The 24,602-nt window shown below is 32.0% G+C and overlaps 4 protein-coding genes across 4 annotated transcripts; 1 reads left to right on the forward strand and 3 right to left on the reverse strand.

Annotated features, from left to right (window-relative positions):
* Positions 1-7,559: 7,559 nt before the first annotated feature.
* Positions 7,560-9,715, reverse strand: LOC107874694. Its single transcript, XM_016721453.2, has 2 exons — positions 8,004-9,715; positions 7,560-7,833 (listed from the first exon to the last, which is right to left on the reverse strand). The coding sequence occupies exons 1-2, from the start codon at positions 8,469-8,471 to the stop codon at positions 7,756-7,758; spliced, it is 546 nt and encodes a 181-aa protein (XP_016576939.1). The 5' UTR covers positions 8,472-9,715; the 3' UTR covers positions 7,560-7,755.
* Positions 9,716-13,923: 4,208 nt separating this feature from the next.
* LOC107875829 (purple acid phosphatase 17) lies at positions 13,924-16,080 on the reverse strand. The gene is made up of 6 exons (XM_016722674.2): positions 15,734-16,080; positions 15,121-15,277; positions 14,914-15,021; positions 14,686-14,813; positions 14,470-14,598; positions 13,924-14,382 (listed from the first exon to the last, which is right to left on the reverse strand). The coding sequence occupies exons 1-6, from the start codon at positions 15,929-15,931 to the stop codon at positions 14,101-14,103; spliced, it is 1,002 nt and encodes a 333-aa protein (XP_016578160.1). The 5' UTR covers positions 15,932-16,080; the 3' UTR covers positions 13,924-14,100.
* Positions 16,081-17,468: 1,388 nt separating this feature from the next.
* On the forward strand, positions 17,469-18,503 carry LOC107873884. Its single transcript, XM_016720818.1, has one exon. The coding sequence runs from the start codon at positions 17,469-17,471 to the stop codon at positions 18,501-18,503; it is 1,035 nt and encodes a 344-aa protein (XP_016576304.1).
* Positions 18,504-23,810: 5,307 nt separating this feature from the next.
* LOC107873883 (DUF724 domain-containing protein 6-like) lies at positions 23,811-24,327 on the reverse strand. Its single transcript, XM_016720817.1, has 2 exons — positions 24,271-24,327; positions 23,811-24,158 (listed from the first exon to the last, which is right to left on the reverse strand). Exons 1-2 carry the CDS (start codon positions 24,325-24,327, stop codon positions 23,811-23,813), a joined length of 405 nt encoding a protein of 134 aa, XP_016576303.1.
* Between the last annotated feature and the right edge of the window lie 275 nt (positions 24,328-24,602).

The following is a 24,602-nucleotide window of genomic DNA, read 5'->3' on the forward strand; positions in this document are numbered from 1 at the left end:
CAGTGATGCCGCCATTTAAGGAAGCAAGTTTAGTCTATTTGAATGACACATTCTTTCCTCGGGAAAGGAGCGTTTATAAACGAGGTTTTATATGCAAAGTCCAAAAAGCAGGCAGGCAGAAGATCAGTAAGGGCTTGTTCGAGACTCGAGCTCTCCGGAACTGAAAGACTGAAGAGCAGAATCCAATACAAGAGGACATGAATGAGCAGACATCTTGCCCATCAGTAATGGCAGGAAACTGATTGACCAAGGTCTAAATCCACAGCTTGATAAGCTGTTGGTATACACGACAGTGTTCGAATATATATATATATATATATATATATATATATATATATATATATATATATATATGGATAGATAGATAGATAGATAGATATCTTTTCTTTTCTTTTCTATATATTAGAAATGGTGGTCTATTCCAATAAATTACCACTTTGTCATTGATGCTACTCCTATTGAAATGATGGAGCCCACATATAATCAATTATTATAAATTATTATATATTAAAAATTAATAATATTTAATTAAAAAATTAAATAAATATTTATGACATGCCTGCTTCAACCATAATTGTACTATATTACTCCTATCTAATTATTATATCACACCTAATTAATTATTATAAGTTATTTATATATTAAAAAATTAATAATATTTAATTAAAAAATAAAATAGATATTTATGACATGTCTGCTTCAACCGTAATTGTACCATATCACTCCTAATTAATTATTATACTGCTCTTAATTAATTATTATAAGTTATTTATACATTAAAAAATTAATAATATTTAAGTAAAAAATAAAATAGACATTTATGACATGTCTGCTTCAACCGTAATTTTACTATATCACCCCTAATTAATTATTATGATCATTTAAGCATTGTGCCACATAAGTTGAAATAGAAAAAAATAATTTAATATGTTATATATTTCAAAAAAATTACATGAAAAATACTAGAAATCACACTAATTAACAATTTAAAAGATTTAAAAAATATATAATATTTGGTCGACTCTTGAAGTTATATTAGTGTCACTGAAAATGGAATAGAAGAAAAGTATTATAAATCACAATAATTAAAAACTTAAATTATTTTTAAAATATAATTGATTATCAATGCCACAAAAATTTGGACAAGAAGAGTAATGTATTCAAAGGGCAAAAGAGTAAAACTTTCATGACATTTTTTTTAAAAGATAAAAATTGCTACATATACTCAAAGGGTAAAAGAGTAAAAACACATAAGAGATAAATGTAGAGAAATCAAGAAGCACCAAATGGATTATTAACATTTGTAACATTCAACATATTTCTAAATGTTTCCAAATTCTTCTTGAATCAACACATATACATAATAAAAATAATAAATAATAATAATTGCATTTTACTATATCACCCCTAATTAATTATTATGGTCATTTAAGCATTGTTCCACATAAGTTGAAATAGAAAAAATATTATAAATTACAATGATAAAAAATTTAATTTATTTAAAATATATAATTGGCTATCGTCGACACAAAACTCTGGACATAGAGAGTAACATATATTATTCCAAAAAAATTATATAAAAAGTATTATAAATTACAATAGTTAATAATTTAAAATATCTAAAAATAATTTAATATGTTATATATTTTAAAAAAATTACAAGAAAAATACTAGAAATCACAATAATTAACAACTTAAAATATTTAAAAGATATAAAATATTTGGTCGACTCTTGAAATTATATTAGTGTCACTGAAATTGGAATAGAAGAAAAGTATTATAAATCACAATAATTAAAAACTTAAATTATTTTTAAAATATAATTGACTATCAATGCCACCAAAGTTTGGACAAGAAAAATAATACATATTATTTGAAAATTACATAAAAATATTATAAATTACAATAGTTAACAAATTAAATTATCTAAATACCTATTAAAAGTATGATTGATTATCTAAATTTTATTTGTGTCATATAAATTGAGATAAAAATTAATATATTGAACCCGTGCTAGATCTCGAATGAATCTTAAAATGTATATGCAATTCTTTTAAGAAAAAAAAACTTTTATTTAAATATATCAAAATCGAAAAGGTAAATTTTAATACAACACGTTAAACAATGTATAAGAACTAATGTTAACATAAATAATACCAACATTTACTAATAGAAGCATTACTAATACAAATATTACTAATATATTCTACTCAAAAAGAAAATTTATACACTATAACAAACGATTCCTACATTTCAATAGAAGGAATATATACAAAAGAAAAATTTGATTAAAAAATTTACAGAAATATATTTTATAAGTATATTTTATCGTACCAACGAAAACATTCTACTGCTCAAACTTCCTACTCCATCATAAATTCTAAAACTTAAAAATTGCAATCCACATACTTGGGCCCGTGCGACACGAGTGTTGCACTTCTAGTTATAATAATAATCCGTTCTTTTCTAAGCAAAAAAGGCCAAAGAATGTTGCTTAGCTTTAACCAATCACGATTAGTGACTACATTATTGGAGGATGAAAATTTTAGTCCTGTTTAAAAGAAGACAAAAACTCTGATATCTACGACAAAAATGACTAGTTTGATAATGCAAATGCAGTATTGATAGGACAACAGTTTGTTTTCTTAATCTCTGGTCACATAAAAACAATACTAAAATGACAACATAGATTAGTTTGTTTAATTTACTGAAAATGACATGCATTGATTTGATAATATATTCGATGTAAGTTCCACCAGGGGATGCTGTTAACGAGATTCCTTTTCAATTTGTTAGCAGAAGACAATTGAGAGATTTATTTTCTTATACTAATTATTAATTAACCAGGGACCATGCCGCGCTTCGCGCGAGCGTTTATGTGTTTGAATCAATTTTTTTTCCTATTAGTTATGCATTTGGTATATTGTTTGAATAATATTATTATCTTTTATTTTTATTTTATTAAGAAGATTATAATGATGATAGATAATGAAGGTTATCAAGTTGTGTATCTATTAAATAATGGATAATATATTCTTAATAAATAAGTCAGAAGTAATCTCTAATAAAAAAAATTATTTAATTTATATTGTAGATTCAGTCGATAGTTATAGAAAGACAACTACAAAAGTTTCTTTAAAACTTTTAGTCACATTTTACATAATTTTGATAAGAACATTTGACGAAGCCTGGACATGATATTTAAGAATCAATAACCACATTTACAAATGATATATCGAAGATAAATAAAAAATACGAAAAAAATATTAGAAAAAAATTGACATACAAAAGATCTATTATTTCACGATAATTATAAGAGTAACCCTCATGAAATGTATCGTGAAAGCCCCTATTTTTTCATGAAGAGACACTATTAAATGAATGATGGCACGTCATGAGAAAAAGAACATAAAATGATACAATTTTATATGTATAATATAAAATTAGATAATGGGAGTTATGACTTATGAACATAAAAGTTTTATGAGTTATGGATATCATTAATACTAATTAAGAGTAGAATTTATAAAGATGAATAAAGCAATTAAGTTTTACATTGAAAAAATTTAAAGAAATGACCTTTTAGTTTCTTAACATCGAAATATTTAATATAATTAAGAGAGTCAAAAGAAATGATTTTTACATAACATCTAAATGAAGGAAAAATAGAGAAAATGAGAAAAAAGATAAACACGAATTAAGGCTATAGAGAGATTGTCATATCACCTCTTTTGCATTTTGGTTGATTTTAGTTTGTATGTATATAAGTGAATCGACTCACATAACTTTTTTCTCAACCTATTGAATTGTATATACGTTATCCCAACAAATTAAATATTAAGAAGAACTGATTTCTTACAAGAATATCACCACAAACATTAGACAAAAACAAGTAATTAAAATGTTGTAATCTGTAGAGATCTCGTATAATATAGATAAGATTAATTACTTCTAAAGAAAAAAGTAGCAAAAGATAAATAACTCGTAACTTTAATTTAAATTTTAAAAACAAATTACTCTCAAATAAAATATTCATCACGTGGATTTAAGCTTCATGACCGCATTTTTTAGGGTGAATTAAATTATTGTAGTGCTGCCTGGTTCATGATTCCATGATCTTGATGTACCAAAATTTTCTGAGCAATAGCCATGAAGGCAAAGATGACTTGAAACAGTGAGATGCCAATATCAATATCCATATTATGCATCCCATACGAAATGACTCATTCATCAAATAGTGCCTAGTGCTAATTATGCATTTGTACATATCTCCAACCTAATTTATATACCCTTTTGAATTCATTAATTATAATTAATTATTAAAAGCTGTTACAACTTATCATTTCTCCGTTATAAAACTGAAATAAATGTTACTAATTGAGAAAGTTATGTTTTTCTTTTAGGAAAAAAGATGAAAGAAGGTTGAAGAAATGAAATAAATGTCAATAATTAATGAGTCAAGAAAATATAACTTTTAAAGATTTTTTTGGCCAAAATATTAAGAAAAAAGTTTAAAATTTTAAGAAAAAAGATAAATGCTAATGGAGGCTTTAAAGACATGCCACATCAGCAACATCCTATATTTCTTTTATACATATATATATATATATGTATATAGATTAGCAGTTGAATGCAATTTATATATATATAGAGAGAGAGATTAGCAGTTGATTGCAGATTGCAGGTCCCACAATAGGACTTGATTATGAAAGTTCTTATTTTTCTTTAATTTTATAATAATTGCCCTGTTCCTATCATCTTTTTTTGTTTATTTATGGGTTTAATCCTCTTAACCAATCCACGTCGTCCTGGTCTGGCATAATTTATGCAACCTCATGGCTAGTGGGTGTTTAAATAAAGAATTATGATCTGCTAGACAATAATATTTACTAGGACATCATATATATGCTGGCTATTCAGTGACGGGTCCTAAAGAAATAGTTGAAAATAACTAATGAAAATATCAATAAAGATGTTAGCAGGATGGGCGTTTGATTAGAAATTTTGGCGTGTGTTATGAACCTGAACCTACTCTTAGATTATTGGAATTAGAAGTTATCTCGGTATCTGTCCGGTATTTTATTTAGATCGTTTGATAGGATAAATATGCCCTTTAGCTTGATCTTAGATCACAACTATGGCTCTAACTTCGGATGTGCATAAGTGGACACTTCAACTTGTATAAAGTTGAACAAGTAGACACGTAAATCCTACATGGCATGATACACGTATGCTGCCATGTATGACACAAATTGTTCCACATATATAGGACGCCACATAGGATTCATGTGTCTACTTATTCAATTTTATACAAATTTAAGTGTCTATTTGTGCAAACTCTAAGTTGGAGGGCATGGATACAAGTGGAAGCCAAGTTAAAGGGTCCAATTATGTATTATGCCTATTTTATTTAATTTTCAACTTGTATTAATTATATATATCCTATTCAACACGCTATTCTTTTACATAGTAAACCATGGCATTAAACCATGGCATTAACAACCTATACCATTTCTATTGTAATACACTCAATCTCATACTATTTAAAAATTATGCCATGCATGTTATGTTGATGAACAATAATGCCAAACAGAATAAAACTTATAGCAGAATCTTGGAAAAATCTATCTAATATAAAAAGTGGGCTTAAAAACCCAAGATGATAATCCTGAAAATTACAATTGGGATAATCTTATATTGAACCAAATGCCCCTTCCATTAGATGAACCATGACAATTCCCGTCAATTAAAAAGAAACAAAAGAAAAAGGAAGTGAGGTCTTGATATAGGTGAGTAAATGCGCAAAGAGAAGATATTTGGTATTGAGGTTTACATTAAATTAGTAAATGCGTACATAACAAACAGTTAAATAACATACATTTTGACGTCTTTTAATTATATATTTCAACTTAATTTGATGTAAATTCTTAGTGTGGATTTTTTTTAGCTAGCTAAGTCGCTTGCATTCTCAAAAACTTATTGCCATATCCATGTCGATTTTTTCAATAATATACTACTATTTTTGAAAGGTCGGACACACATTCCACGACATTTTTGAAAAATCCAAGCACCATAATTTGTTAGTACTTTGTATAAACAATGAGTACGAACAAATTAGTGAGAAAATTGGGTCATAATAGGTACTGTTGGTGACATAAAGCAGCGTAGAGCTTTTGGCTATTGGAAGTTAATTAATTGGTTGACATCCAAAAGTGAGAAATGCACACACTTATCCCTAGCAGTGCAGCCATATCATCTCTCTTGTCTACTTGTTTCAAGTGTGTTCTAAAATATGAATGGTTAGTGGCATTATCACTTTAAAAGAAGTATTAAGAAATGCAATTATTGACACAACATGTAGCTGGCTATGTTTTACTATTAGATTTGCATTGCAACTTGCATAGATACGCTTGCGTGCATACAATTTGGATTTGATAAAACCCCCATTCCTATATGACTCAAGATTTTGGTCTATTTGGTTGCTGGATAGTATATACTAGTAATACTATACATTAAAAGTCGTTTTACAGATTGTACTGATATTAAAATACCTAATATATGATGTTTGGTCTAAAGATAAGGGTCACAATTCAGATGTTGGATCCATTCATTATGTACGCTCTTGTTCGGTCATATATTTTGAACTTGAAATTTGAAAATGCGAATTTTTAAAGTTGTGATTTTTGATACGTGAAGTTGCATTTGAACATGCATTTTACTTGAAAATTCTTTTAGAAGTTTTGTGAGTGGAAATGAAATTTCTCAGACCAGTTTTTGGAAACTTGATAATTGAAAATATTTGAACGTCTGATTTTCAAAATCTGAACAAATTTCACAGCCAAACAAATATTTGAAGATGAATTTTTACAATCTAATTCAAAATCTATGATCAAAAGCTAGCTAAATGTTTGTAGAAACCTCTTCTCCTTCTCCCAAAGGTTGCAAAATGTTGATTTTCTTCTCCTATATGAGGGTGTTATTTATGCGAAAAGTTTGATACTCCATTGTTTATGGCAAGTCCTGACTATTTCTTTTCTTTATAAAATATGATAGTTTACAGATAGAATACATCTTTACATTTACAGTCACAACTTAAATAGTTTAGTCATGTATTACGAGATATCCTTAATTTGATATCAATTCAAAAACTCTTCAAGTATATTAATATAATAGTGCACCAATCTTTAAATATCAGGAAAGATAACTTTAAAACAAAAAGTAGTGGCCAGTGGGAGCTTTTTGTTAAAAACAGCAACAGTGAACTAAGCTCTTATATTATCAGTATGGATTTTTGTATATTCATTGCCATAGATGGAGCCCTTGTGATAAATCCTCAGTATATACAAGTCATAAGGTTTTTGAAGATTTCTGGACTGTTTGTTTAGTACATTTTAATTGAAGTAATTAATTAAATCTCAGTGCTTCAAAATTTCCGATTATGGCATGATTTTCTTATCCTGCAAGTATATATATATATGATGATATAGTTGAGCCTTGTTGTGACAAATGAAACCTGTGTAATATGCAAAGAATCTAAGGTACGAATAACACTTCAAAGAGACACTAGATTGAAACTAATATATTCACATGTCCATATCATGTCATAGGTGGACAAACAAAACAAGTCTGCAATGCCAAAAGGAGTAAAGCAAAAGACATCATCCAGAACAACCTAATAGAGTAGCTAGAGCAAAAGATAATATGCAGAACAACCTAGGAAAATCCGATTCACAAACAGGAGAATAGCGAAGGCCTTTATTCATTTATGTTGTCCATGAAGACACTGGTCAATACATTCTTGGACTCCAGAGAAGTCTTCAGCATCTTCAAAGCCTGGGAAAATAAGTAGGAAATTAATATTTTAAATCTGGAAGTGTAAATAATATAACTCATCTCAAAGACTCGAACCAGAGATGTGGATTAAACAAGACGAGGACTGAACAACATAGTTGGAAGTTGAAAAGGATAATTAAGTTAGTGTTAAGGAAAACAGGTTAACATACCTCATCCATTCCCAGAGTTGCAACTTTCTCTTTGAGAACACCCACATCCTTTACGCAGAACTCATTGAGCAGAGTGATGCTGGAAATAGTGGACATAGGGTTCACAACCAAGTCATCCAACACCATGTAAGTAACAACCCCTTTTACCAATCCTCCATCGGATGCTACCACATTTTTTGCTGGGGATGCAACATAGGTCATATTTGTGTTCACAGTACATCCACATGTCCGATTATATTCGGCATTAGGGCAACGCGTTTGAGGATAATCAGTAACATAACCATTATGGTTTGGGCACTTATAAAACTGTCTTTCAGAAGGTGAGTTGGTAATCGACAACAAAGGGACTGAAGTATCACAGGCTGCTGGCTTTGGTTTCAAGAGGATGTCCTTTTCCTTATTTGGTTGAATGTACATATTGTCCAGCTTCTCAAGACTCTCATGCAAGTTTCCCAAGCAACCAACCATCCCTTTACAGCTTGTTTGGATGATGGTTTGTCATGATTTCATAATGTATGGTACATTATGATATGGTATAGTTTCATGTTTGAATTGATTATACAGTTCACTGTGATTTAATAATAGTTTTTTGGTTTGGTTTAATGATATAGTATTGTATCGTAAAGGGTAATTTTACTAAAATACCCTCGATTATTATAAATTTTAAATTCAATCCGTGTAGGCTATTTCTTCTAAAGCCTTGCCTGTGTATAGAAAACAAACAAGCATAGCAATAAACTGCTTCCTTGAAGCAATTCCAGTAATGCAATAAACTGAAATCTTGCTCTTCATCACCTCCGTCTTTGGGTCATGTGTAATCTCCCCCAATTTGGTATTATTGTTTCTCTTTCATAATATCTCACTTGGCCAAAATAGAATATCTTCCTCTTCCACCATTTAGTATTATTGCTCGTAGTTCTTTTCAAGGTATCCACCTGAGTTCAAGCTTCCAAATAGAAATAGCTACTATTTGGTTAAGAAGTAGTGAAGGATAAAATTGGATCACAGAAAATTATACAGACGCATAGTTGAAAAAAAAAAGAGGAAACGTTCAAAAAATTGATGAATTTCATGGTTATCAAATCATGAAATAATACCATACCATACCGCCTTTTTAGGAATCCATGATAACAAACATAATTCCCATGATAATCATACCATACCATGGGAAATCACCATCCAAACAATTAGTAGTGAGAAGCCTAATGACACTCCCTAATGGCAATGCAAGAATGTGAAATAGGAAATCAATGCATTCTTTGCCAGCCTCAGCAAACATAACTCTTTTCCTTTTCGTGTCTATGAGAAGCTTCATGGTCACTTTGGACTGATCTGCCATATTTGTTCGTGATGCAAAAGTAAATCAAGTTGGCTAGCTCTTGTAGTAAACGAAGAGCTTGTCTGATGCTTATATAACCAAAAGAGCAGTTGGTGCAAGCCATTAGATCGATTGATTTCCCTCCTCTTCCCGGAATAGTCACTTCCATGGCAGAAAAGTGATTGATGAAATGGCTCATTGGGATCGGAAACGGCGTCGTCAGATGGTGCGTGGTGGAGAATGCTTCAGCCGAGATCAGGCGGCGATTTGATTGACGTGAGGAGAACAGAAGCGCCAGTACGATTTACAAATGTAGATTACTCAATTTTATTTTTAAATTTTCATATGAAAAATTGACTAACTTGCAATAATAAATCAAAGTTTAGTAAAATACTTTTTGACAGTAGATAACAATGCACAAAATTTATACTCGTTCAGTAGATATAATCACTATTAATTTTAAAAAGGTATAAAATTTAATTAATAAAATTATTTTTAATTTTATAATAAAAAGAGAATTATTAGGAAATGTGTCCCAACCAAATAGAATAAACAATGGAAATGAAGAGAGTATACAGTAATATTATAGGAGGAGTAGATTAATCGAAGGGAGTATACAGTAATATTATAGAAAGTGCGCGGGATAGAGGATTATTACTGTATAGAATAAACAATCGAAGAATTATCTTTGTTAATATTTTTGCATAATAAAACTGAATAAAACAAATATATAAAGACAAATTTAAACATAATAAACCAGAAATAAAATTGATTCAATAATGCATAGCCCTCAGCTTATTACTGGTGCCACATCTAAATTTGACCACAACTTGTCAAAATCTATGGACGAGTGAATTTCATTCTCATGATTGAACTTTATAAATTCCCCTTCATATATAAGCAATTAGAGTAATCCTGCAACTAAAAATAACCAAGGAATGTAACTAGCTGTTCCATTTTCAGTTGGGGGAAACATCAAAGGTACTCATCTTTCATATTGTCCATGAATACACTGGTCAAGACACTCTTTGACTGCAGTGAAAACTTCAGCAGCTTCAGGGCCTGAAATAATGTGTTTTGAGTATACACAAAAGGAAGATGTAGACAAATTAATACACGAAAATCATATTCGGAATAACGTTTAAGTTGTCTAGTACGGAAGAATATAAGACCACAAGATCAAAAGTACATTAATATGAGAAGCCAAAAGTTACTACTCGCGGTATAGGTTACTCCAAACTCTATAGAGTAACATTGATAAGACCACAAAGTTCGGGTGTTGCAACAAGAAGTATAAGTTTATGTACCTCATCCAAGCCCAGGGTAACAACTCTCTCTTTGAGACCACCAACATCCTTGATGCCTAATTCTTTCAGCAAAATGATGCTTGAAATTATGGACATAGGCTTCACTACTAAATCATCCAACACCAAATAAGTGACAACTCTCTTTACCAAACCTCCAGGGGGCGCGACATAATCCAATTTGGTGTTTATAGATCGGTCACAAGTCGAAGTATCCTCAGTTCCTGCAAGGGGTGCCAAATATTCCACATTGGTGCTCTAAGTTCCATCGCGAAAGGGATAGCTCTCGCCTCTCTGTCATTTTTTTGGAAGGTCCCATGATTTTTCTTCCATTCTTAGAGGTTTCTACTGTTTTCGTATATTCAACACTTGAAGGACAAGGCATTCGAGGACAAACAATACTCACATCATCAATATATTCTACTCCGGAACTCTGAATGTGATATGTTATATTAGGACAAGTGGTGTGAGGATCATCAGTAACATAATAGTTATGGCAAGGACATGTATAAAATTGTCGTTCAATCACAGGAGAGACTTTGTAAGCAAAAATAGAGGGACTGGACAAATATTGGTGGCTTCTGATTTTGGTTTCAAGAGGATGTCCTTGTCCTGACTTGGTTCAATATACTTGCTATCAAGATTCTCAAGGCTATCATACAAATTACCCAACCTGCCAACCATTCCTTGGGAGGTGAGAAGCCTAATGACAGTGCCAATCTACTATTGGCAATGCTAGAGCCTCAGCAAACATAACTCTTCTGCTATTTGTGTCAATCACAAGCTTCATTGTCAATTGAGACACTCTCATATTTTTGAAACAATATCGCCCAAACTCAAGTAGCAATTTACCGAGAACAGAAGAATTTAGTGCTATATATAGTCCATAAAGGATTTTGGTTCAATTAAAATAGAAGTGGGAAAGTAGAGAAGGATTGCAAAATTTTGGTCGATTATTAATTTCGAAGGTGGCAATTGGAAAGGCGTGTTAGTAATTACCATGACACTACATTCGGTTTTTTTACTTGGGTTATAGATGCATTTAAATTATCACGCCCTTGTGCCTTCACTATTCATACCCAAAGATTTAATTTACATATTACAATCCTTCACTGTTTTCGATCATGGAGTAAATTTTACAAATGCATTGTCTAATTACATTTTTTGACCAAAATTATGCTCGTATAAGTAATAAATTTATTTTGCCACGTAACAGTGATTACAATATCACCACGATACCTAGACGGTCACAACAACCCAAATGTAAGATGCCATAGGCTTAAATATTTTCTTGCTCAAGTGGAATAAATATTTTTATGCCAAAGGATTTATTTTAATATAAAAAAATTAACCTAAATAGTTGTCCACCCAACTGATTAAACTAAAAATAACCAATGAATTTATCATATATGCATACATGGCTCCTGCAGTGAACTTCCATCCAAGTACAGAGATAACAGGGACATGATAATAGTGTTGAGCCTTGTTATGACAAATTAAAACTAGGCAATATGCAAAGCATCCAAGGTATGAATAAACATTTTGGAGAACGACAAAACATAGTTCAAATTCATTGTGATGGTTAAGCCAAACAAGACGGTTGAAGCAAAAGACACCACCCAGAACACCCCAGTAAAACAAAGCAAAAAACAAATATCAAGATCAAACTAGGGAAGTTCCATTTTCAAGCAGGGGAATAGCTAAGGCATTTCCTTATTATATTATGTAGTCCATGAAGACAGTGGCCAAGACATTCTTGGATTGCAGAGAAGTCTTCAGTAGCATCAAAGCCTGACAAAAAATAATACAAACAAATCGGTAAATTAGTTCTTCTGCTATATATAAAGAAAAAAGTTCTTCTGCTATATATAACCAATTAAAACAAGCTGACAGTGAAAAATTCTACAAGCCAAAAGTCGAAACAAAACATTACTACTACCAAGTTATTGACATGAAAGGAACAAGTTAATATACCTCATTCATACCCAAGGTAACAGCTTTCTCTTTGAGAACACCAACATTTTTAACACTGAATTGGTTGAGCAGAGCGATGCTGGAAATGGAGGACATAGGCTTCCCAACCAAGTCATCCAACACCATGTAAGTGTCAACCCCGGCCCCTTTACCATTCATAATCAGATGCTACCACATTTTCTTCTGGGAATGCAACATAGGTCACTTTTGAGGTCATAGTACGTTCACAACTTGGGGCATATTCAGCTTGTAAGAAACAAACAAAATATATTTGCTATATATATTTATAAAGAGCAGAAGCTAGGTTGTGTCTAAAAGAGCATTGGGAATTACAGAAGGCGTGCAATATATATTTATGGTGGATTGATTTCCAAGAAGGTAAACTGGAAAGGGATACTGCATATTGATGATTGGCCTCAAGAATCTCTTTTCTCTTTTTCGTCCAAGAAATGGATTGCTTCATTGTTCACGATCACTGTTTGGCCCAGCATGAGTTGCCATTTTTTCAATGTCAGCTTCACCCTGCACAGTTTCCTGAGATAAAGCTAGTTCCCATGCTCACACTATATATATTACAGACTCCCAACTTCTGTCCTATTCATAATTAGTATCCCTTGCTTTTACTCGTTCACCGTATTAAAAATATACTTTTATTTTTTCTTGTCAATTTTAACACATCAAAAAAAAAAAAAAACATAATTACGTACTTTTTTCATGTTTTATTCTTAACGTTAATTACTCTCCTCTCTAATAATACTTGTTCATTATTGACTTGAGACACATGTAATTTTTATCATATCACCTTTTAAATATAATTAATTTATTGCTTTGAAAAATATATTGAATAACAAATAATATTTAATATCAAGGGTAAAATGGACACAAAGAGATAAAATATCTATTGATTTTTCAAACTAGATAAATATTATCGAATATCTATTTTTAGTATAATGAACAAGTATTGTTAATAGAAGGAAGTATTTTTTAGTTAGTCTTATTTTCCAAGATCTAAAGCTATACCTTAGTTAGTAGGAGTATTGCGGTAAAACACTATCTTAATCATGTTTCTTTAGAAATTTGTGAAATATAAAATGAACAAGTAAAATAGACGGAGAAGCATTATACTCACCCGCTCCCCCAACCACATAGATAGTGTGAGTGTGTTGCCCGTCACGATAGATAAAGGTGACTTGATATTGTAAAATCTTTTGCACTGATAATGTGATTTACTTAAATCTTTCCTAAATAATAATGTATACTCATTTGTGTAATTATATTATACAAGATTTGCTATGCCAAATTCAAAATCTAACTAAACACTGAATAAAACAATTTCATAGTTTATTTCAATGATTAATGAGTCTAATACATCGATCCCTAAATGTACAAGATTTCCTTTCACAAAACCAAATTAGGCTTTGTGAAATCCAATCTCAACGAAAAAGAACACAATTTCTTTTTCCTACATCTAACTTAGTACTTACAACTAATTAGAAATTTTTTACATAGCAGAGTGAAGCAACTTGGATCTATTCCACCTATGTCTTACAGTACCAAAAACATCATAGTATTTGATCTCTGCCTCTGTTGGTGTCAACTCGACAGACATGAAACCTTGTCCGTCATGGAAGAAATGTACATCTTCTCTATTTAAACCATTCACGTCTCCTCTCCATGCCTTTGATCCTGCCCCGCTTACTAAAAATTGCAATGGACTTTCAGTGTCGCTAATATGTTCAAGGCAGTGGTCATGTCCGTTCATGTAAAAGTCTACATCGTATGCCTGAAATTTCACACGAGAATTCAATTATAATGGTACATATATTTCGAGTCAAAAGTAATTGATGCAAGTGAAAGAAAGAAAAGTTACCCTAAGCATAGGAAGAAGGCGATCCACAAGTGACTGAGTGTCGCCATGATGCCCTATGCTTCTAATGGCGTGATGGCCTAGTACAATCTTCCATTTTGCTGTCGATTCACTCAGGGCCTTTTCAAGTTCCTAATCAAATAACGTAAAATTTGTAGATCATCTCGAGAATCCATGAGAAATGATGATGAGAACTTATAAAGTCTACATTCGACTTACTTTCAATACGCTAGCAGTGTATACGTTTGTAGGGATCACACCCCTCCAATCATAGGTATGATCCTTAGGATCCGTGAAATATTTACTCTCAAATGGAGTTGTATCCACCATGAATATTTCAGCGATTTCTTCAAACAACAAAAATGAAGCAAAACTTTACTCATCAAAATCAAAGCTACAGACATATATAAACTTAATAAATAACTTAAGAAAAGATCAATGTTGCACCTGCATTAACTACGAAAGACCTTAAACAAATCCATCTGCTATCAATTTTCCTAAGGTAAGGACTGAGTTGCGCTTCTACATTTCCTCTGTAATCGTGGTTGCCTAATACTGCACAAAGTACAGTTTTACAAATTTCAGACCGTGGTCTAACGCTATGATAAAATCGTCAATGTGTTTATTCGTAAGCATAATGTTTCGAGAACTTACCACTGTACCATTTTTTTTGTAAGCTCTTTGCTGTGTATATATTAGTAAATGACTCTACAAAATTTGTATCATGGATTCCTGTCAAGCCATTGTCATAGAAATTGTCACCCGTTGATAATACAAAATCAATGTCTAGTTTCTCTCCAACTTTTGCCATCTGCACACAAAATAAGTTCATTCAGTTTCTCCTTAATCACATAGGTGTCCATCAAATGTAAAATCGCGCTATCATCTCCTCTAAGAACTTAAACTTTCAGATGAGTTTGTCTCACTGTGAAACATAATATCAAACCAGATAGGCTCCATAGTTAAAATTTTGTTGCAACTTCATATTCGTCAAAAAGAATTTAGCGTGCTTGGTCCATGAAAAGAATCAGACCGCGCAAATATGCCCTTTTTAGGCCACCATTTCGATTTTGTCCTAATATTTGAAAATTAGGTAAATAAATTTAACCACTGATACTACCAAAACATTAGACTGACATTTAACACTTCTCATAACATATCCTATCCTGTTATATCATACTTTTAAATGAGTTGATTACACGACTCAACGTCAAAACCTCAAAATAAAATTGATCACGAAAGCCAAAGAGAAAGAAAATTTTTGTACCTGGTGAGCAACATGAGATTGATTATTGGTACCCCTCCTTCCCCAATCACCAACAACCAAGAAATTAAGAGTACCATCACCTTTAGTAGGGTGATCAAATTTCTTAAGCCTAGTAGATGCACTTGCACTAGATAGCATTACAAAAACAATGGCTAACCAAAAACACAGAACCATGGAATTCTTGGAAAATTTTGCCATGGCTCTGTGTTGATATATTTAACAACAGAGGAAATCAATTAATCAATAAAGAAGCACAAAATATTTTACTTCACTCCCTACCCTTTTTTTTTGTTTTTTTTTTTTCTACTTTTTTTTGGTATTTTAATTACTAAGTAGATGCAATTTGATGGAAATATGTTTGATGTATGAGTTATATATATAGGATGGAAATTGGAGTGAAAGTTGGAGTATGAGTGGGAAAGCTAGAGAATCGGTACAAGCAAGGGAAGAGGATTAAAAAGTTCTTGAATACCTTATGTTACCCCGAATTTAAAGGTACGTTAGGCTAGTGTATTAAATTTTGAGAGTTGAATAATAAATGTGATACAAAGAAAACTACCATCTTTATTCACTTTTATTTGTTGCTAAACGCTATTTCACTTTTTGAGATCAAGGTTTATGCTGCAGTGAAAGAAAAATATAGGTTGAAATTACAAAGTCACTTAATCGAATAAAAAAATTATAATTTCACAAATAGACCGACTTAGATGGGGGATAAAAGATGATTCCGAGAATGAAAATGAGATGTTTTGTTGTAAGAGAAGGTTATGAACTTTGATCAACATTTTAGGATGTATAATTTAATATTTTAAACTGAAAATTTAGATGATCGAAAACTATACGAAAAATATTATAAGTTGCAATTATTCTCATATTAATATGATTAAAAAATATCTTAAAATATTAATCAAAGATCATATAATTTGATCTTGAAAAACAGAACTATGACAAGTAATGAAAATTTTAACTTAGACACACATCTGTAAGAAAATTATTCGTTCCTAAAAGGTACTTACTCCCCCATTTGCTTTTACTCATCATATTGTGACTTGTCACACTAATTAAAAAAAAATAATTATTGATATAATTATTTTATCATGGTAATCTTATTAAGTGATGTTTACTATTGTATCTTAAAATTAATTTAGAAAATAAAATAATTAATATTAAGGATAAAATAGAAAAATAAAAATATAATTTTATATGTAAAAAATAACAAGTAAAAAATACACACTTAGTTAGAAAATAAGTGACAAATAAAAGCGAACTAAGAAAGTATATCTTACTAACTTATCCTCAATAAATAACTGGATTCTTTAGTAATTTCTTGATTATATAAATTTTTTTTTTATTTAAATAATGATAAAATTTTGAAAACAGTATTCATATCTGCTTGATAATGTGAAAATGCCATTTATTTTTAACGAAAAAATACAATGAAATATCATCTTTGAAGGGAAAGGAGTAATCAAAGGATTGCCTAATTAATGACTTTTATTGCGCCATGAAACAATATTAGGAACATTCTACATCACTCTAGCACAAGCTAAGATATTTCTATCCCCTTCCCACAAAATCTCCTGAATCTTCTAGAATATTCACTTCACTATCTCCCTCAGCCCCATAAATACCAGAAATCCTCCTCCGCTTCTCTCATTCTATACAACAACAAAAAACATCATACTTTGTAAGCAATCAATAACAAATCTCTCAACAAAGCAATCAAAGTTAACAAATGGATTCTCCATTCTACGGGAACTATCGGTCTCAGCCAGCTCGCCCTCGCTATTCCTCAAACATCCGAGGAATACCAGTCGAATCTGTCCGCCAACAACCGGCCGCAGTCAAACCGGCGGCGAAGGTTGTTCAGATTCCGGTCCACTTCGTCGGGTCGGATACGGAGCGGGCTGTTTTACGGAAACCTGAGCCGGACCGGTCTGGTTCAGCTTTGAGGATTCAGAAGGTATTCAGAGGGTTTCTGGTGAGAAAATGTGTGAAGAGGATTAAGACGATTAAGAAGGAGGTGGAGGATGTCGAGCGGAAGCTTCTGCGTAGGGAAACGGCGGAGTTGATTTGTAGAGATGAAAGGGAGAGGTTGCGGGTGAATGAGACGTTGATGTCTTTGCTTTTGAAGCTGGATTCGGTTCGTGGAGTTGATTTCGGTGTTAGGGAGTTGAGAAAGGCTGTGATTAGAAAGGCTATTTCCTTGCAAGAGATGGTTGATTCTATTGTTTCTGAAGCTAATCAAATTCCAGCTGAAGAGGAGAATCGATGTAATGATTCTGATGAACTCTCTGAATCAGCCAATCAGACCGGAGACATCACCGATCCTACAGGAAATCGGGCTGAAGAATATGGAAAATCGACAAATCAGAGTGAAAATTCTGATCTGATAGAGCAGAGTGTGGATGTAGAGAATCCAGCGGCAACACCCGGAGAGGGAGAACACGCCGTGGTGCCTTCGGTAAAGGAGGAAACAGATTGCCCGATGGGTGAATGTATGGAGGGAAGTGTGATTGAAGGAGTTGATGATGAGGATGAAGCAAAGCAACGCAGGGTTGATGGGGAAGAGGAGAGTAGAAGAAACAGAGAGTTGTTGGAGAAAATGGTGGAAAAGAATGAGAAAATGATGAGAATAATGAACGAGCTGTGCCAGAGAAATGAAATGCAAACACGGATGCTGAATTCGCTGACGCAGAGGGTGGATCAATTAGAGAAAACCTTCACATGTGATAGGTTGAAGAAGAAGAAGAAGAGGCATCCTGCTTAATTCCTTCTATAGCACTTTGTTGAATTTCTCTTATTATTTTCTTTCTTTCTTGTTTTTCCTTTTTCTTGTCCCTTACATATTTTATTCTGTGATATTGGCAATATGTACTTTGGAACAACAAAAGATTTTGGAATGTTGATAGTACAATAGAGTTTCTTTATTGTGTTGGCTCATTTCCTTTTTACCGACTTTTATGAGATACATAGCGAATTCTGGAACTTGTACAGCAAACACAAGACTCATATAAGCAAATTCTGGCACTTGTACAGCAAACACAAGATTCATATAATGTTTCATTACACAGTCTAAACGTTACTAGGTTCCGATTAAGCAATAACTAGCTTCTATAATATGACTGGTGCGTAGATAGAACAGCTGACTCAGCGACTTGTGTGATGGTCGAATAAGTTACTCCCACATCGGATATGCTACGCATAAGCTCCGGTATTATAAGGGTCCATCTGCCAGCTGCTGATAAGCTACGGTCTTGGGTCCATTTGCCAGCTACTGATAAGCTCCGGTTCAGCTGATTTATTAATCTCTGTAGTGCATAACTTCCGCTGGCAATGTTTAGTTCATGTGGAGTGTGGGGAGCCAGTGAAATCTGATCTAATGTTTAGTTCATGTGGAGTGGGGAGCCAGTGAAATCTGATCTATACTTTCAGTGAGTGGGTGTGCGCACCACACAGACCCCTGTATATATTATAAGGGATGTTTGTTAAAATCTTGAACTGAAAATTGGTGCTTGCTACAAAATGAATTTTATGTTCAACCTCTCTGTGGACACCGACAACCATTGCAAGTTCTCCCGTCCGATTGCTGCATAACTCAAAGACATGTTCCCAAAATGAATGATTTGCACTTGACCAAGGGGACTAGTTGAAGGGTGATCCGATGCACCAAATGCGTTCAATTCAACATGATTAATACTAACATCTAGATGTTTTGCATACGCTGTATGTTGTGATCCTTTTAAGTATGAATAGTGACACTTCTGGCGAACGTTTATGTCCAACCAAAAAGACTAAATGACTCTGTTCCTTCCAAGACGTAACAAGAAAGAAGTCTACTACTAAGGAGAAATACAAAGTTTCATTTAGATCAAAGGTGTAGGTTTTACTTGGAATGTGACATGCCTAGAATCCTGCAGCTCTTGACAAAGCATTAAGCATTTAAAGATGTCTTTGATGGAAACGACCATTATTCTTTTCTTCATAGACTGCTAATTCTTTAGTCATTTACTCTTTGTTTCTTCTTGATCTACTGTTTTCCCCCATTTCAGACTAATGGATAGAGATGAAAACTGAGATGCTGGGCCGGAACCGAGAAAAAGTAGCATCATTATATTATTACTGACTATATTAAAGATTTTGAAAGATCGATATCCAGCCAGGTAAGTCGATGTCAGTGGTGAGGATAGCAAGAGTACGTTAAACAGAAAAAATGTAGAAATTAAGGATGGTTATGCAGCTGCTGGAAAAATTACTTGCATATCCTTCGATGGGCAATTGATCATGCTGCTATTTCCCCTAGATTTCGTATATTCATCGTGCACATTTGTCCTCCGAGTAGCTAGCTACATTAGTACACCACGGAACTTATTACTCTTGCACATATACTCCATCTACTATAATTAACATGAGAGGTATATATAGGAGATGCGGTTGTTAGGGAATTCAATTTGCTCTTTCAATTTCCTTGTTCCTTTATTAATTCTTTCTCATTCTTGATTCATCTAGTTGTAGCGATATCACTAACAAGACATCACATCAGGGGAATGTGGACATATCTATATATTATTAATAACAAAGGATGCAGCCCTCTCATTCACCCAAATGTCATCATTTAATTTGTTCACATGTCATCATTTTAATTATTGCATTTTAAATCAGAAAAAGGGTCAAATTTACTCCTCTACTTTTAAAAATTGACTATATCTACCCTTTGTCATATTTTTAGACTAAATATACCCCGCTGTTAAAAATGTTTTCATCCCTACCCTTCAACTTAACGAAAAAACAAATTCAACCTAAATAGCCCTATCCTAATTAACCCCAACCCAACCCGAATTAATACCGACCCCTAAAACAAAATTTCTTCATAGTTGGACAGTTTCAGAGAGCCAATAAATTTATTTTTTAGTTATTGGGGCACTTGGTGATACCATGCTAAATTGCTGATACCCGGCAAATAGATTAGATTTGTTATCATAAACTAGGTAATACAGGTAGTATTTTTTTATAGACAAAAAGTTAGGCAAAAGGGTTTGAGAAGATATAAAAGGTTGCATAATTTTGCTCATCATTAGATACCAGCAGAAAATAGTACAATGATAAGCTGCGCGGAATCTTCACCGTCGATGCTGCACCCGTATTGAATTCTCCAAAAACATATTACTTGTGTAGAATGTGACACATATCCGTTTACATTTTCGAAGAGTCCGACGAACATGAACGCAATATCTAAAATAACTCACTTTGGATAAATCAAAGAGTAAATAATTTTCATTTTTAAATCCAAGGGCCCAACTAACCCACGAGTACACCAAATATGTTAAGAGTAAAACTCTTTCTACGGAAGATTAAATATTCAATGTGGTAGAAGAAGGATGATCCCAAAAAATACGGTGGATACAAGTGAAGGAAAGAGCACTTAAACAAAATCTTTATAAAGTTGAATATATTATGATTTGCTTAGTAATTTATTTCCCTTCTTTGCAGGATTATGGAGATGAAATTGGAGTGGAATCAAGGAAGAGAAGAATGGCCAAGTACAAGTTACCATGGAGAACTAACAGTGAAGCTACAGAGGAGATGAGCCAAACTCTCAAAAGGAAGAGAAATCATGTTGCTTCAATGCGTTGAAACAGATATTTCCTAATCAAAAAGCACTTGAACATTGCGAATAAGTTTTGTAGAATATATACAGTGTTCAACTATGGAAAAATTTTGTTTTAGGGTTTGGTGCTAATTTTGGTCGGGTCAAGGTTAATTAGGATAGGGTTATTTAGCTTGAATTTGTTTTTTCGTTAAGATGAAGGGTAGGGATGAAAACATTTTTAACAGCGGGGTATATTTAGTCTAAAAGTATGACAAAGGGTAAATGTAGCAAATTTTTAAAAGTAGAAAGGTAAATTTGATCCTTTTTTCTTTTAAATATCCATTGCTGATTTGCTGTTACTATTTTAAGTTTGAAAGAATAACTAAAAAAATGACAATTTTTAAACGTTTAACAACTTCTATAAACTACCCACAAAAAAACTGTAATTTCAATTTCAGCTGAATTATAAGTTAATTTCATTAAATAAATATAAATATTTCTCTAATAAAAACAATGAATCAGTTTGGTAAATATTTAAACAATTCAAATTGAAAACTTACTAAGCTCTAACATTTGGTCCCTTAATTAAAAAAAAAAAAAAAGCAAAAACAAACTAAAATGAATAGTTGTTATGTTAGTTGTTGTTAAACATTCAAATTCAAATTTACAATTACATTATCATTTAAAAATTTTGTTTTCAAATAGATAAATACAATTAAATATCAGTTATAATATAAAAAATTTACATTCTTATTACTACTCCCTCTATTTTTTTTTACTTGAACACTCTTTTATAGATTGATTAGTGATTCTTATATATGAATATGTATGGTACTCTTTTTATTCCATAAGTACTAACGTAGCAAATATATAAAAAAATTTATAGAGTTTAACTCTTTTAATTCAATATAAGTTACAAAAGTATATTATAACACTTTTATTAGCATGCACAATGGTATCCTACGTATTTTACAACTGCCGTTTATCTTATCCTCAATTGTTAACTGCCCTTCTTTTTTTTCCCCTTCAGCTATAAATTCAATTCATCTACTGTTATAACCATTGATTCCTTCATATACCACTACAACTCTTACAACCCTTAGTTTCTACAGAAACCTTGAAATATTAATGTAACCAATGATTTACTCTTAATCGACTTCAATACTTTTAATCCTTACCACAAACTGCATATACCCGCATACATCAAATATTAATGTTATCACTGATTCCTTCATAAACTACTTCAATTCATTTAATCCTTACCGCAATCTACATATACTTTCATTCTCTATCAGAAATGTTAAGACTTTATCAACGACATAACAATCACTAAAATGCAGTGGAAGTTAAAGGTTTTGGTTGTTCGGCTATGGGAAGTGAACAATCGCTTTAATCCTGACACTGTTTACGCAATTATATTTTATGCAGACAATCCAGTTTCAGCCGAAGAAAAGAAATTCAAAGTTATTACACATTCAATTTATTTTACATATTGATAAATATATGTTTGATAAATACCTGTTAAAATTCTTTGTAATATATTATTTTATCTTAACTTTTAAATTTTTAATTTACAATAGGAAACTACGGACTATAATGACATGTTCACTCCCTTGAAGACGTATGCAAAGAGGACTAGATCATCAAAAAAGGATAAATCAATCATAGTTGATGAAGATGTCAATTTCAGCACTCAAGCAACAAGGTTCGCAGAGGATTTACAAAGGAAAAGAATCTACCATCTGCTGCATATGAATGACTTTTGTCATGTTATCTCTGTACTTTATTCTACAAATAGTAATCTAGCAAATTATTAGTTATTGTGAATTTCATCATTAGTTATTTACACCCTATTAAGTTTTTAAATAGATTATGTTTATTATTTAAATGAAATTTGAAAGCAAACATCAAATATTATACTATTTATAACCAGAAACACCTACCTGATATCAATTCCCATTCCATCATGGCTAATCCTTAAAACACAGAACACAGAACTAATGTCAAGCATTCATCTAAGGTGCCAACAAATATAACAAGTAAATGAGTTTGTAGGAACGACGGTAAAACTTTATTCAAATTAAAAGTCAAGGAATTAAAGAACATAAAAAGTATATTAAATATATTGGTTGAATATTCTTGTTTTTGTTGCTGTCTCATTTTGGACAGATTAGTTCAACCTAGATACTAAATCTCAATGCTCAAAGTTGCTAATGGAATAGGTTATTTAAACTAAAACTAGTCAAATGACAGAAAAGTAATGCAAATTACATAGCACAATTCAAGGCTAAAACAGTAACAAATTATATATATTCTCGTTTCTCAATATAAAAGTACAATTCATTAGACTACTTCCTCAATAGATGCTTGACAACATGTCAAATCCTCATCAGCAATCAAGCAATTTTGCGACTAAACTTGATTGGATTTTTCAATAAGACGTAAAGTAGAACGATGTTAACTACATTCATATCACATTACAGTAAATCAAGAATTTCTTGAAATCAAGATCAACTTGCCATTAGACCATTCTTGAGAAGGATACGCAATGTTATCTCCGGTTGTAGGGAAGTAGACATAGTACTCTTGTCCAGCTTTTCCACTGATAAATCCAAACCACCATCCATCGTTGGCATACACATCAACCATATCATACAGACGGAAGTTGTTTTCTGATATTATTTCATGTTGATCGGGTGGCACAGGGCGGACCTCGGCTGCAGTGACAATCTCCTCCAGTGGTGCGGATTTATCATCGGTCAAGAGAGTTTTGTAGTTGACTCTGTAATGATTAGCGCCAGTGGAAGAAACAATAGTCGCTTTGTAGTAAGGAACCTATGAAGCCATATTCTTGACTTGCCACTTCAACTTCATCGCCCTTTTTGAATTCTTTACTTATCTGTTGCTTCTTGAATGCAATTGATTTTATTGCCTTTGAGATCATCACCATCCTTAATTGGTGGCGTTGCTCAAAATTATATTCTGTCACTCTGATTGCTGCCATTGAGACTCTAATGGGAGATTGATTATTCAATTGAATGAAAATTGGAAAGTGAGGAAGTATTGGCTTTGCTAGTGAATTTATAGGTGGAGAATTTTGTTTCCTTGGATTACAAGGAATGGGAATACAGTTTCCAATTTTCATTATTCTGTTTTTTTTTTTCGACTGTCCTAATTATTATTTATTAGGGATTAAAGCTATGCCAAGGGATAAAAAATAATTAAAAAAAGCACTAATTGCTTTGTCTAGAATACCTGCTTAAATATGGAAACTTAGGA

Source organism: Capsicum annuum, chromosome 6 (assembly GCF_002878395.1).
Source record: "Capsicum annuum cultivar UCD-10X-F1 chromosome 6, UCD10Xv1.1, whole genome shotgun sequence".
NCBI classification, from domain to species: domain Eukaryota; kingdom Viridiplantae; phylum Streptophyta; class Magnoliopsida; order Solanales; family Solanaceae; genus Capsicum; species Capsicum annuum.

Bases quoted from the DNA above. Each gene is read 5' to 3' on its own strand.
- LOC107875829 (XM_016722674.2), bottom strand. From the start codon at position 15,931: ATGGCAAAATTTTCCAAGAATTCCATGGTTCTGTGTTTTTGGTTAGCC. The intron at 15,022-15,120 runs GTAAGTTCTCGA...TACTTTGTGCAG, and splicing joins ACAAAAAAAATGGTACAGTG to TATTAGGCAACCACGATTAC. The intron at 14,383-14,469 runs GTAACTTTTCTT...GTGAAATTTCAG, and splicing joins GCCTTCTTCCTATGCTTAGG to GCATACGATGTAGACTTTTA.
- LOC107874694 (XM_016721453.2), bottom strand. From the start codon at position 8,471: ATGGTTGGTTGCTTGGGAAACTTGCATGAGAGTCTTGAGAAGCTGGAC. The intron at 7,834-8,003 runs GTATGTTAACCT...TTATTTTCCCAG, and splicing joins CAACTCTGGGAATGGATGAG to GCTTTGAAGATGCTGAAGAC.
- LOC107873884 (XM_016720818.1), top strand. From the start codon at position 17,469: ATGGATTCTCCATTCTACGGGAACTATCGGTCTCAGCCAGCTCGCCCT.
- LOC107873883 (XM_016720817.1), bottom strand. From the start codon at position 24,327: ATGGCAGCAATCAGAGTGACAGAATATAATTTTGAGCAACGCCACCAA. The intron at 24,159-24,270 runs GTGATGATCTCA...ATGGCTTCATAG, and splicing joins AACGCCACCAATTAAGGATG to GTTCCTTACTACAAAGCGAC.